This window comes from Gopherus flavomarginatus, chromosome 1 (assembly GCF_025201925.1).
Source record: "Gopherus flavomarginatus isolate rGopFla2 chromosome 1, rGopFla2.mat.asm, whole genome shotgun sequence".
NCBI lineage: Eukaryota > Metazoa > Chordata > Testudines > Testudinidae > Gopherus > Gopherus flavomarginatus.
The window spans coordinates 160,698,952-160,713,204 of NC_066617.1; the positions used below are offsets into that span (position 1 = coordinate 160,698,952).

Consider the following 14,253-nt stretch of genomic DNA (forward strand, 5'->3'; position numbering starts at 1 on the left):
TTGAACTTTGTGTCCCTTTCTTTACAGGTCTGGTGAGCCCCCTAGAGGTGTCAGTGAGCTCAGGGAGTATCCAGGTTGCTCGGGGACAGACGGCAATCCTGCCCTGTACCTTTACCACTAGCGCTGCCCTCACTAACCTTAATGTCATCTGGATGGTCATCCCACTCTCCAATGCCAACCAGCCGGAACAGGTACCAGTCTTCATTGGAACATGGAGCTATCTGTGTCTTTTTCTTCCCTTGTTCCATCAACACCACTTGGGCAGGGGTACGTGTGTTGGCTGTGGGTTTTCTGATCACCCTTCTGGATTCTAGTGCAGAAAAACTGCAGTAGCTGGACTTCTGCATTAGTGTCACCAGCTCATGACTCAGGATAGTGCATCCCAGAAGACCAAGCATTCCTGTTGCCTTGGCCCTGGAAGGGCCCAGCAGTGGAGTCGTAGGGTGATGGAGGTCAGGGCTGAGGTTCTTTGGCAGAATTTATAGTGCCTCAGTTGTCATCCCCTCTAGCTCTGTTGCCTTTTGTAACCAATATTGACTCTGTCCTTTTACATCTTTCTGTGTCTCCAATTGTCACCCTGTGTCCCAGCATGTCTTCCCATGTTGTTGTATGTCTCCTATGTTCCTTACTCTTGCCTTGTGCTTCTTATTCTTTTCCCACTACCTTACTTGGCACCTAACCTGTATCCTGTCTCCTCGGTTGTTCTGGTTTGACTTACACATTGGACGTGTCCAGTGTAGCATGAACTGCTCTGGATTTCAGGTACTCTGTGGGTAGGATGGGGCACTAGGAGGATGGCCCATCTTGGGGCACTCTCTGGTGTGAGAGCTCAGAGGTGGATCTGGAGGATCTGTAAGCAGTTGAGGCTGAAGCTAAAAGGATGATTGATCCCTTTGTACTGGGGTTCTGCAGTATTTCCATTCTGCAGAACACTTCTTAAGAGACAGATGTTCTCATGGATCCACCTGTCCTCCTAATACCCCACTGCTTGTGAGGGTTTCATTTTGAAGGACATCAGGAGGGCCTCAGTATCTCTGTGGTGGCCCAGGGACCATAGTCTGAGAACCACTGGGCCTTACGCTCAGACTGCTAGAAAACATTAGGAAACCTTGTTCTGAAATTCACTTGTCCCAGGCCAGCTTGCCTCCCTGAGGTTCAGTTTTGAATTTTTGAATCCACCAGTGAAGCGCGTTTGGTTTTCAGCAGCTCATGTTGTTGTTCCAAGTGTGTAAGCAGTCAGTGATTAGTGACTGTACCCCTTTGTTATTTCCTGGGGCCTGGTTGCCTGGTGGTGAGGATCACTGCAATGAACTGAACAGGCAGTTTCAAATCATATTAGGGCACCTCCACCAAGGGGAGACCTAAAGTGACTCTGGCTGCTCACCCACCAGTGTCTGTTTCCAACAAAACACTCAGGGCTGCAGCTCAGGGAGCCGTGGAGATTCAGTCTCTCAGAGTCCATCCTGCCTGGTGGATACTGACCATTGCATGAATGAGGAGGAGGCAGACATCCCAGATCCAGTCAGAGAAATAAACTTGGGAACCTGGCACATTGCCTCTGAGAAGAGAGCCTGTTGCAGTGTGTTACTGACACACACCCTCTGAGGCCATTGCTGAGTTCCCATGTTATCACAGAGCAATCCTCCCTTAGAGACAGGGAGCTACTGTCAATTGGCATTCTCCACATGGCAGCAACTGTCAATTGGCATTCAGTTTCACTAAGGTCCATTAGGAGCTGTCCCTTTCTGATTTGCCCCTCATCGTAATACACATTTTGCTTCTTCACAGCAGCCAGTAGAGAGATGTCCAATCCTTCTTTCTTTTCTAGGTTATCCTCTACCAAGGGGGGCAGATCTTTGGTGGTGCACCCCAGTTCTATGGGCGAGTGGGGTTTGCAGGAACAATGCCAACCACCAGTGCCTCCATCTTCATCAACAACACCCAGCTTTCGGACACTGGCACATACCAGTGTTTGGTCAACAACCTTCCAGACCGAAGTGGCAGAAACATTGGAGTGATTGGACTCACTGTCTTGGGTGTGTGTATTGGGAGTGGGGAGACAAGGGAGTTGTGTGTGTGTGGTGGGATATGCATTGGGGAACAAGACAGTCTGAGGGGGACCTGGAAACATTGGGGATAGGTTGTGAGGTGGGGCTGATGGCTGTACTGGGGGGTATGGGAAAGTATCTTGTGCATGTGCACATATTGAGGGACAAAGGGCTCTTGGGGCTAGGATGTGAGGTGCTTTGGGGAATGTACTGAGGGGATGAGGGTGTCTTGTGAGTAGGTATATTAAAGAGGCCATAACAGTTTCTTACATAACAAGAGAATGGAACAGACCTGTGGTCCTCGACTCTAGTTTCCTTCCCGTAAAAGTGGTCTGTACTGAGTGCTTCATTGTAGGTTGTAGATCCCCCAATAATGCACTTGGACAATGTGCCATTACTTTTTCATGGGGGCAAATGTTTTCCTGTCCTCAGCCCATAATCAGCATATGCTGTGGAGCAGGAGGATTTAATGAAGGAAGGATTTATCATGTGATCCCAGCTAGGGAGCTAGGGAACTACAGATGCTCTTCTTCTCAGGGATGGATCAAATGCAAAGTGGCCAGGACAAAGTTACACTTTCATTTTTCGTGCCAGAGTCTTAGTGGGGCTTCTGTGTCTGTGGCTTCCTTGTCAATCTCCCCACTTCCCCATTCTGCCCTTTTATTGCCTTGCAGCTGCACGCTTTTGCTCACATCCATGATCCTGTTTTCTCGGACCTGGGGAGCACACTCACAGGCAGCGGGTGCAGGGCCACCTGGGGGGTGGAGCAAGTGGGCCAATTGGCCTCAGGCCCCACAGGGGCCCCAACGAGAATATAGTATTCTATAGTATTGCAACTTTTTTGTATGGAAGGGGCCCTGAAATTGCTTTGCCCAGGCCCCCTGAATCCTCTGCGTGGCCCTGAGTGGGTGAGCAGCAAGAACCCAGGCCCTTTGTTGGATATGCCTCCTGATGTGCTGTTGCTTTCCCCTCTGTTCTCATTGTAGTTCCTCCTTCCGCTCCGCTCTGCAGAATTCTGGGGTCCCTGGATGTCGGCAGCGACATTACCCTGACCTGCAACTCAGAAGAAGGCATCCCTCGGCCGACATACCTCTGGGAGAAGTTGGACAATGCTCCCAGGCTACCCCCTACTGCCACACAAGGTGCTTGCTCTATTGTTTACCTTCCTCTTCCCCAGGTGGCTAATTTGGCTTGGTTTTGTTTGTGCTGCCAGTGATGACACATTTTATGGAGATCACCCTGAGTCATCGCACAGTCACTTATTTGTAAAAAAGGTACCATGTGGGGAATAAAAGGGTGACTTGACAGCTGTAGTGTCTTGGGTGCCCTCTAGTGGCCATTCTCTCTATAGGGGTTCTTCATATAGGAAATGCTTCAGGCTGCAACTGCTCAACAAAAAAGTTGTGGCCAAAATGTTCCCAGGTTACTGTTGATTTGGGGGGCCACACTGATTTAAATGCATTTCAAAGCAAACTCAAATAGCCAAGGACTGGAAATTGTGGAAAGGTAGCCTTAGGATCACCCAAAGAATTTTGCAACCTCTTGAATCGGAGACTTACCCCTATTCCCCAGTGTGGTGCCGAGGGGTGCTGTGCTTCTGGATCAGCTGTCCTCCAGACGTGAAATAAAGCTAAGGCCCTGATCACTTTTGGTTCTGAAAAAAATCCCATGGTACCGCTTGTGAGACTTAGAAGTTTGTCTTGGTGTACTGGCCAAATGGCAACTCGCCTATTTCTAATCTTCTACCTTAACTTACTCCAGAGTTTGTTGATATGGGATCCTTTGATTTTTTTGTATAAAACAGGCATGAGGAGCATTGGCAATGGCTGTGTAGGGAACCCAGGACTGGACTAGCAGAGAGGGCTGCAGGGCAGGATTGAATTTTATTGGAAGAGCTGGGTGGGGAAGATTGCACATCCCTTGCTTGTATTTTGCCTGTCTCTCTTCTCATGCACAATATCAGCCCCAAGCTTTCACGCAGAAAAATTCATTTACAAAAAAAAAAGAAACATCTACTGTAAGCTCCTTAAGACCTAATCTGTTTGTGTTTGTGTGTGTGTGTGTGTGTGTGTGTGTGTGTGTGTGTGAGAGAGAGAGAGATGCTTCCTTCTGAAGGTTATTTCCTAATTTATTTCTCTCTTAAGAGTCTCACACCAGAATTCCCTGTTTGCTGGATTTGCCTTTTCATGGTTTTCTGGAAAGGTTATGTATAAATCCTTCTTTGTCTTCCTACTTGTCTAGACCAAGTCCAGGGCACGGTCACCCTCCGGAATATCAGCACTGTGTCCTCAGGTCTTTACCAGTGCGTGGCTTCTAATGCCATCGGAACTAGCACCTGCCTTCTGGACCTGCAAGTCATTGCACGTAAGTACAGTCCAATGGCAGGTTTGACCATGCAGTTTAGCTCTGCTCTGGCATGTATACCCTGAACCATCACAGATAGGACCCTAGTGCCCACGACTATGGGGATGGAGAGCCATCTGGGCCACCACATTCTTCCCTAGCTCCAACCAGTGGAGCTCCAGGTCGCACCCTAACCCTGATTTCGTCCTTCCCTTTTTGTTCCATGTTCCCACAGCTCATCCCCGAAGTGTTGGCTTGATTGCTGGAGCTGTTGCCACGGGTGCAGTTGTGCTCATTGTTTGCATTGTCTTGGTGGCTGTGGCACTGGTTTATTGGAAGAACAAACACAAGGAGGAAGAAGAGGAGGAGATTCCCAATGAGATAAGGTTGGGCTCAGGGCAGACAGATGGCAATGAACCTTGGGTCACAGCTGGCTCTGAGTGATCTTTGCTCCCCTCTGCTGATCCCACTGATGTTCTCTGGGGCTGCCAAGAGCACCTGCATCCAGAAAATGGAGGCAAATGCTAGAGATAACTAATTTCTGGATGGGCAGAGGAGGTCTGAGTTCTTGTAGGTGAGGCAATGGGGGTGGGAGATCTTTGCATGCCCTGTCTTTACACAAGGGGGATGGAGGCTGACAGCAGTGGCTATGTGGAGGGAGAGATTTCAAAACTGAAGGGATAAATGTGGGTGTAAGATGAGTGAGGCATCCCATGCCATGGCACCAAACAGCAATGGGGGAGGGCTCTGGGGATAGAGGAGAGACTTTGTCCAAGCTTACAGCCCTGTCCCTGGTGAGTGTCCTGACCCCGCAAACACACAACTGCTTCCCATGGGATCTTTGCCTCAGTGCTAGCGGATGGGACAATTAATAAGAACTAAGATGAGTGATGACAGATGATGTGTGATCAGGACAGGATGGTGCCCTTGGTTACTGCATCTGTCACCTGGTACCTTTGATCACCGCTGCCATTAAGCTGGGTGAGTAATAGATTTTTTGGTTAGTTAGAAATTGTGAAAAAAAACCACCTTGTTTCAGGCCCCCTGGCCACAAAACTGTTTGAAATTTTTAGTGAATTAAAACAAATTCATTTTGGGTCAAACAAAATGTTTCATTTTGATTTTGAGCATTTTTACAAGTTTTTAAAATAAAATTAAAAGGCATTTTGAAACAAGAATTCCTTTAGAACTGGGATAATGGAACCGTTTATTTCCTTTGCAAAACAGTTCAGTGAAATCAACATGAATTCATAAAAGGTTTTGGTGTTGCTGAATCAGTATTTGTTGCCAAAATATATTTTTTGTGTGGAAAAACTGTGCCCAGCTCTGTCACCTGTGCCTCTGTGGAGGGAGGTCAGGGGCATGAGGGGGTCTGGGGGATTCTGATCTCCTGCCCTCTCTCTTTAGGGAGGACGACCTGCCACCCAAATGCTCTTCGGTCACAAAAGCGTTCCATGGTGATGCATCCTCCTCAGAGAATGATACCCTCACCTCCTCCAACACCTACAACAGCCGCTACTGGAACGACCACAAAGCCAATCATGCCACAGACTCCTTCACCCGTTTCAGCAATAACAATGATGTGCGCCAGCCCTTCTCCCGCTCCGGGAGCACCAATGCCCGCCCTGTCTATGCCAACGGAGGCCACCCGTCCCCAGCTCCACCCAAGACGCTGGTGGTGACAGCCAGCACGGCACCATCCCCACAGGAGGTGGCCAGGAGCAATGGCTCAGTCAGCCGCAAGCCAAGGCCTCAGCCCACACGCTCTTATGCTGTGAGCCAGGCGACGTTGGAGCGGATAGGGGCTGTGCCCGTCATGGTGCCGGCCCAAAGCCGGGCAGGCTCCCTGGTGTAGGAAGCGAGAGCGGGTGTAAGGAAAGCAAGAAGCTATCGTGCCAGATGGGGCGAAGATCTGGCCAAGAGACCCTCCTCTTCCTCCCTGAAATGGGATGAAGGGGGAGATGTGCTTCTCCCTGGTGCCCGCCCCCCTTCACTAGACTTTAACCTACCAATGTGATGGTCCTTTCTTTGCCACGCCACCCTCGGGCTCTCAGGGGGATCCTCCACACCAGCTGGATCTCACAGATGTGCCAAGGCGATGGGAGGGGTCCCAAGGGTGCCAGATCCTTGCAGGGGATGCTTGTTTGTTTCTAATCTCCACCTGATGGTTTGGGGTTTTTGATTTCCGAGGAGTGGGCGAGTTAGGTGGGGTTCATGAGGAGAGCCAGAAGGGGCAGGGGAAGGAGGGGCCTTCTGTGGAAGGACATCAGCTCTACTGCGCACGTGCCCACCACCAGCCCAAGAACGGGCGATGGAATCAGAGAGGTGAGCGAGGAGACGCTGGCCATGCCAGGCTGATTTCAAAGGGCCGAGGCAGAAACAGACCCACCAGCCAGAGCAGAGCGGAAGGGGTGGGGGATGGGCTTGGACGTTCTATTTATTTATTTCTGTTTCCTTCTCTCTTCACACTGGACGGTTTCCTGCACTAGTTCTGGATGCTTCTGGAGCTCCATTTGCCTCCTTGGAAACTGCTGCCACTGGGGCCTCCTTCCCCAAGAAGCTGCTTGGAAGGATGATGTGTGTGGCTGCTGCAGCAGGAGTTTTCTTAGAAGCTAAAGGAATCGAGTGGGGTGGGAAGCAGCAGCCAGCTCCTGCCAGGCTGGCCAAAAGCCTCCGGTGGCTGAAGAGCCGCCCTGTTTCTAGGTGTGTGGCTTAAATTCCCAATGAGCTGGGCTTAGCTTTAGCCTTTGCATGGTAGGTTCTCCCTACTGGGTTATTCGGGGCTGGTCTGCATGGTCCTAGCACGGTGCTTGTTGAACTGGGGAGGCCCTGGCACTGAGGCACCTCCCTTGCTGGATGCTGAGGTTGTTGGGGTTTGGTTTTAAATACTGCTCTTTAGAAAGAGTGAAAGCAGGGGGCTCGTGGAGGAGGCAGGCCCACGGGGTGGGTGTCCTAGCTGTCCGCTCTGTTCCCTCCATGCCATGTGGCCGGATCTCTGAGGCACCTCACACTGGCAAATGTGCATGGTGCTCTGTTGCCTCCAGGCCACAGCTCACATATAACCAAGTTTTTCTCTTGTGACTAAATAGCCTTAATCAAAGCAGAGGGTCTAAACCATTTGAGGGTCTTGCTGTTACAAGGGGGCTGGAGCCCAAGGGGCTAGATCCCACTGCCTCAAGGAGGGTGGAATCACATCCTGACATCCACAGGCACCTCCTTTGTAATGCTGACACTGACATACTTAAAGGGAACACCTCCACCCTCACCATCACCACCACCAAAGCACCAGAGACTCCCCCATGGCCCTAGGAAAGGGAGGCTGCTGTCCCTATCCTTGACCCTACATGGGATGAGGGAGCTGCATAAATCTACCACTATCATCCTCTTCCTCCCCCCCTTATCTCTGCTTTCCCTTCCACATGGCACAGATGCCGCAGGGGTCATCTCTTTCATGATCACACAGACATTGCTGGGAGGCTCCTGGTCTCCATGTGAGCACAGCCATTGGGCTGAGGGCTGCCTGGGCTGCATGGGTTTGAAGCTTGGCTGAGATTTTGTGCCTTCTTTGCTTAAAGAAAAACAAAAACCAACCACCCCTTTTGCCCCCGGCCCTCAATTCTGCCCACAGATATTGCAAACCTCCCAGGCAGACAGCTGCCTGGCTTATACACCTTTCACGGGGAGTAAACTCTTTCCTAGTGTGCTGTCTGTCTCTCCCTTGACTGCTTGGAGGGGAAGAGCAGCTTTGAAAATCCTAATGTGAAAATAATCCCAACAGATTCTCTCTGCTTTTGCAACAACTCTTCTGTGAAGTTTAAAGGGATGCTGCCCCTTGGCAGCCCTGCTTCAAGGTTGGGGAAATTCTGCTGATTCTACCCTTCATGAGACTGTTCACTCCTCTTTCTTTGTTCTTTCTAATTGTCTAAAATTCAATAAAATTTTATTCATATAAAAAGGGAACATTTTTTGCTGGTTTCTTTCGTTCAGCCTCGTTCTTTACATTTCTATCTGCTTTTGTTGAAACTCTCCCCTGAAGGTGACCTGCCAGGACCACATGACAGTTCTTGCCCCTTATTAGCGCAGTCATTAGTAACAAACGCTTTAGTTAGGTTGCAAAAGGGCTTCAGTTATAGCCTCCTGGGTTTGCTTGCTCATAGCTCTCTGACACATTCTCCCTGGGGATGTAATTTACCAAGCCTATGCACTCCCTCTCTTGGCCCAAAGGTGAGTTTTATTTTCTTGCTGGTCAGAGGGAAATTGCTTCTGCTGAGTTGTGTTAATGGGAAAAAGGGGTTTAAAAATTGTCACACCTTCTCTCACACACACTGCAGCACAGCTGCTCTTCATAACCTGAAACATGGCATGTTCCTAGTCCTCACTGAGGCTAAGGGCCCAAACCAGAAACTTCCACTGACTTCAAAGGGCTTTAGATCAGGCTTCAAGTTTGATGTTTGGGGGAAAACCTGTTTGGAAATTAACTAAACTTCTGACCACGTGAACCAGGCCTGGAAAATACTCACTGCCATAGTGTATGAGGTTTTCTGCTTTCAATACATGGTGATTGTAGCTAACTGGTACCTGTTAACTTTCTCAGTTCCAGGTGTAGCTATCTCAGCATGGTTGCTCTGCTATGTTCTATTTGGTTTTTCCTATTTTTTCCTTAAAAACCCAATTCATAAAACTGAATTCAGCATGAATAAGCATAAGGGTCCAAAAGCACTATTAACTCAGCCATGCTGATTATGTGTCTGTTTGGGACTTCAGTTTAATGTCCAGCTTAAAATATGTGTGTCTGTGTTGTTAGCTAGGGCCCCCACATCATGTAGGATGTATGCATTACACTTGCTCTTGGAACCTTAATGTTTGCATTTACTAACTTAATTGTGCAACCCTGGTGTTACATTAATCCAGGAGTTTTTCCATTTTATTCCTATTATAGCCTTTTAAGTATTATGTACCATTAGCCATTCCCCACCATCAGCTCACCCTGGGTCAAATTCTGTAGATGAACCAAGCCCCCAGCATAGGTCCTTGTAGTGTCTGGAGTCGAGTAGCCATAGTATAAGGATATGCTGCTTAAGTAGAGAGGGCAAAGGACTACAGAAAGGCACACACAGAGCCCTCTCAGTTGCTCTCCTTAATCTCAGCTTTCATCTTAAATGAAATATCTTGTTATGGTTGCAAAGAAAATCTTGAAAACATGACTTGAGTATAACCTATGCAGCACTACCTGCCTGAGTTTGCAGAGAGCCTGAAACAGTAGCTCAGAGGTGGGAACTACCTCTTCTTTTCACTACATGCAAGTCAGATACCACTAACGATACTTAAAATGTCAACATGGCGAGTTAGTTCACTGCTCATCACAGCATGTAAGAGCTTCCAGTTTCCCACGTGGGGATCAGCACACAAGACTAGCTGTAGATGAGAGAGGTATGGAAGATATAAACATTAAGATATTCAAACCTTTAATGAAACATGGCAGCATGGGCCCCAGTGATTTCATTTTCCTGAATGAGGGCTCAGTTTCAAAAGTTTGGGAAATACTAGTCTGCACATCCTATTCTCTGTTTACTTCCTTTGTGCACCAGAATCATGACTGAGACTCTTCCAGAGGTGGGAACGTGGCTGCAGAAGCAGCAGGGGGACTGCTCACAGTGGGTTGTGGTGGGGTCTGCCAAAATGATGGCATTTTAACAAAATATTTATTAAAAAAGGAGCTTGAAGGAAGTAAGTCAATATGAAAATAGAGGATCCAGCCCTAACAACATACCCCACAAGCAGTCCCATAATTGATTTCACCACACTATTGCAGGAGGAAAGTCCTCTCCATTGTAACGCAATCTGGCCAGTAGGAGTTGATGAGACATCCCTCAGACAATAACAGTTTCATGGAAGGTGACCTTTGATACTTGAAGCTACTTAAGCGTGTCCAATTTTTCAGGAGTTTTCCACTGAATGAGCCTGTAGAGTGGCATAGGTAAGGGTTGTCCTCTCTCATTAAGTTTGAGCTTTTGGGAATTAAAAAATCTCTCAAAAGGTTCATGAACTGAAAATCTGAAGGGAAAAGATTCAGGTCACTTGCACTTGTTTTGATCTTTTCTATTTTGTTTAAAATTTTAACCATTTAAAATAGGTTTTTTTAATTAAAATAAGTTTAGATTTCAAACTGAAAAGTAATTTTAAATCAGGAAACAAAGCTTTCATTTAGAAAAGTGTCAAAACTGGACATTTTGACAATTTCCAAACTTGAGTCAAGAAATGTGTCAAAACTGATCCTTCATCAAAATCACAATGCTTTGCTGGAATCAGCATTTCTTTTATGGAAAAGAACATTTTGGTGAAAAGTGCCCAACCAGCTGGACATGCCACACACACAATTAGCAGCCTCCACCAAAATCAGAGTGAGGCTATAACAGAAGGTGTGAGGGTTTTCCATTACTGCAATGCTCTTGCCTTGTGGGGGGTGCTACACTGAGGGCCAGTGGTACCAACACTGAGTCTGATGCTGTGTTTGTTAATCCAGAGTTGTGCCCTGATTGCCCTCCTAGCCTGGGCACAAGAGAGGAAATATAAATAACTGAGCCAGCACTTAAGTCTGAGGAGATGGAAAGCCAAAGGCCTGGCATTTCAAATGGCATCCCCACCTGCAAATGATGATTCTGGAGGTGGCAGACACTTGTCTGTGGGGAAGACACTGCAAAGGGCTATGAGCTGTGTGTCTTACCCTGTTCACCTAAAGCAGGCCCAGGCAATCACTCCCCACGAGGGGAGCTCTCACAAGGAGATAGATCCCTGGCACTGCAATTGCCCAGATCGGCTGCCTAATTCTTGCTTTCATCTGGCCTGTGGAAAGGTTTCTCTAGGTCACACTGCACAGCAAGGGCTAGGAGTGGGAAGATAGATGCCTTGCTTGAAAGCATAGGAGACATTGCTAAGGCCGTTGATGGGCTCGAAGAGAAGTCTCTCTTTGGGGCTCTGACACATCCAGCTGGTGATAATGAAAAGCCCTCATGTTCTTTAATATTAGGTCCTGGTCCTGGTCCTGCAAGCAGTGCTTGCTCATGTGACTAGAATCCCTGACAGGTACAGGACCTCCTCTGAGTGTCAGGATTGAGCCCATCTTAAGGTGGCTAACAAAAACAGCACATTTTATTTTCACACTTCCCCCCCAAATAATGAGCTTGAATGAGAACGTAGGTTGGCAGGATTTTAATCTATCCTGAGAAAAAAACAAAAAGCATCAAGGAGAGGAGATTAAGACATGGTTTGTATGAGAGCTGACAAAGATTCTTTGGCATTTTATACAGGCAGGTCAGCTTCTGGATTTGGACTTATTAACTAATGGTTGAGAAGGGACAAGAGCAGTATTTACTTACAACCAGTTTCTAACTGATACAGTCTTATGGGAGAGTTGTTGTCGCACAGCCTGTGACACATGAGCTGAAGGGCCTACCTGCCACATTAAAGCCAAGAGCCCCAGCTGTTTAGTTTGACTGTATGTATTTCAGTTGTTACATTTCACAGAGCTAGGCGTGAGCTGCTGAGCCTGGAGCCAGACTTCCCCTCATAGTAACAATGACAATACACACTTGCCTTTATATAGCACACTGCCTTGGAGGATCTCAGAGTGCTGTGCCAAGCTGTGTAACTAAGTATTACCATGCTAATGTCACAAATGAGGAAACAGGCACAGAGAGCTAGTGTGATGTGGGTCACTGACTTTTCAGTGGCCTCACTAACTTACAGAGCCCAGATGCCCCCTTTCAAGGCCGTGCACTATGGGTGCTCCCCCCTCCCACTATTGGCATGCCCCACTATACCGGGACTTTGAGGGAATGCAACATAGAGCCACTTATGCCTGGCCATATCACCTTGGGGCCCATGCAAAGCCCATTTCTATCAATACAGCGATGATTGAAGTCATGGCTAGAAGTGGCTGCATAAAAAGGCCAGTGCAGTATTAGACAGTCAAAGCCACAGAATTAGGGATAGAAAACACCACAGAAATGTGCTAAGAGAATTGTTGGGACTTTTTTCTCTGTCCTCAGTGTTACATCATGGGTGAAAGAATCAAGACTGTCCTGTAACACCCAGCACAATAAAAATGTGTATTCTTGGCCAGTGAAATGCTGATCTGGCAACCGGAAGGAAATTTGTCAGGCAACACGGAAAATATCCCACAGTGCTTTGGGATGAAAGGCCTTATAGAAATGCAAGACATTATAGCATTTCAGAGACGTGTTGCTTGCGGGCCTGAATGTAAGTCAGGACTTCTTGGTCCTATTACTGTATAAGGAATTGACTCAGTGTCACTGGGTGACTTTGGGCAAGTCACATCATTTCTCTGTGCCTCAGTTTCTTCACCTCTAACATGTTATTAATGGACTCTAAAAGTGAATAATCACACAGGAGCTGTGATGACTAATTCTACAGTCTTCAAAAAGTGATTGGAGTGTGAGCGATGCTGACATCAGATGCAGATCTGAGCTGCCCACAGATTGGGGATGTCTGGATGTAGGTGTTGGATTGGCTCATAGATATTAGGTTTCATTCCCAGAAACAGTGAGGAGGATGAAATCATATGAAGGACAAAGCTGGCAGAGAAAGCTCAAAGCAGGGTTGGTGGAGCTAGGGCATGAAAAGGGCAGCAGAAAAATAAAAGCGACAGTCTGCTTTCTGTATCCGTTCACTGGAGGAGAGGGGTGAGTGCATATTGTATGTACACACAGTCACTAGGGGGTCAGAAAGACAGCAGGCAAACCTGTGACTCTCATGAGTTTGAGGCATTTGCCAAGTCTAATCAGCTATTGTGGGTTATTTTCCAAACTAACCTGTTGCAAACCCATTGTCATGAGAGATGTTGCTGTGGAAGGATGATATGGATGAAAGACAGATGTGCTCGTCTGGAACAGGCGGTTCCTTCTTGGTTACTAGGGAGTTGTGTGCACCCTGTGGTCCAAGGAACAGTGTGTCGTTAAGGTTTATTCTCTGTCTTTCTGGATTTGGGTCACAGATCTAGCCTTTTCAGCAGCTCTATGACGACACCTGCTGGAAGTATGAGGAATTGTATCAGATGCAGGTTCCTCACCAAGGCAGTGTGTCTGTAACAGTACTAGGCTTGCTTATTGCCATTACCAGCTTCCCTCTTCATTTTAAAAGGATGCAGAATGTTGCTCAGTTTCACTTCCTATCCTAGATATTCCCACTGGGCATCGTAAGCAGAGCTGAGGTTGAAGTCCAAATCTGAATGCCTCAAACTTTTACATTGATTATTATTTAATGTGCTATGGTCCCTGGTGATTTACACAGGGTATTGAGTGTGTGGTTCCCCCCACACCCAGAGCAAACAATGGACTGGTCTCAGCTTCACAGCTGGTCCCTTTCTCTGTAATGGGCTAACTGAAAGCCCTGATCTGAACATCCCCAACCCTTACTGAAGATCAGGCCTGGAGCAGATGCTGAACGTTGCAGCTTGGGGTTGATGACTAATTTTACGGATACCGATTTCTAAGGGACAGGATAGAGAAAACCTAGCTGGCACAGATACCCGCCTCCAGTCTCTGTTGCTCAGCAGTAACGTATCAATCCATGGCTGGGAAACTAAGGTGGGAAGGAGCACATAGTGGGTATGGCTGTGAAGTGCCTGTTCTAGAAGTAAAAGACAGGGACCAGGCACCTTACAATGCACACTTGCTAAACCACCCACTGTGACAGGAGACTCCTGGTTTTAGGTGCAATGTAGGGATACAGTGTGGCCTAGTGGGTGGAACACTGGACTGGGACTCAGGAGCACACCAGCCACTAGCCTGCTGGGTCCCCTCTCTGCTCCTCAGTTTCCCTATCTGTAAAATTGGGGTGATGA

The 14,253-nt window shown here is 47.7% G+C and overlaps 2 protein-coding genes across 7 annotated transcripts in view; both read left to right on the forward strand.

Moving 5' to 3' along the window:
• Positions 1-8,311, forward strand: part of IGSF11 (immunoglobulin superfamily member 11) — a 152,759-nt gene extending 144,448 nt beyond the window's left edge. For all 3 annotated transcript variants that reach the window (XM_050959323.1, XM_050959332.1, XM_050959341.1), the window contains exons 2-7: positions 28-191; positions 1,829-2,036; positions 3,035-3,190; positions 4,290-4,412; positions 4,627-4,777; positions 5,799-8,311. In XM_050959323.1, the coding sequence (XP_050815280.1) occupies positions 28-191; positions 1,829-2,036; positions 3,035-3,190; positions 4,290-4,412; positions 4,627-4,777; positions 5,799-6,246 (1,250 nt within the window). In that variant the 3' untranslated portion in view covers positions 6,247-8,311. The remainder of the gene's footprint in view (positions 1-27; positions 192-1,828; positions 2,037-3,034; positions 3,191-4,289; positions 4,413-4,626; positions 4,778-5,798) is intronic.
• Positions 1-14,253, forward strand: part of ARHGAP31 (Rho GTPase activating protein 31) — an 879,079-nt gene that overhangs the window by 355,453 nt on the left and 509,373 nt on the right. The window lies entirely within an intron of this gene.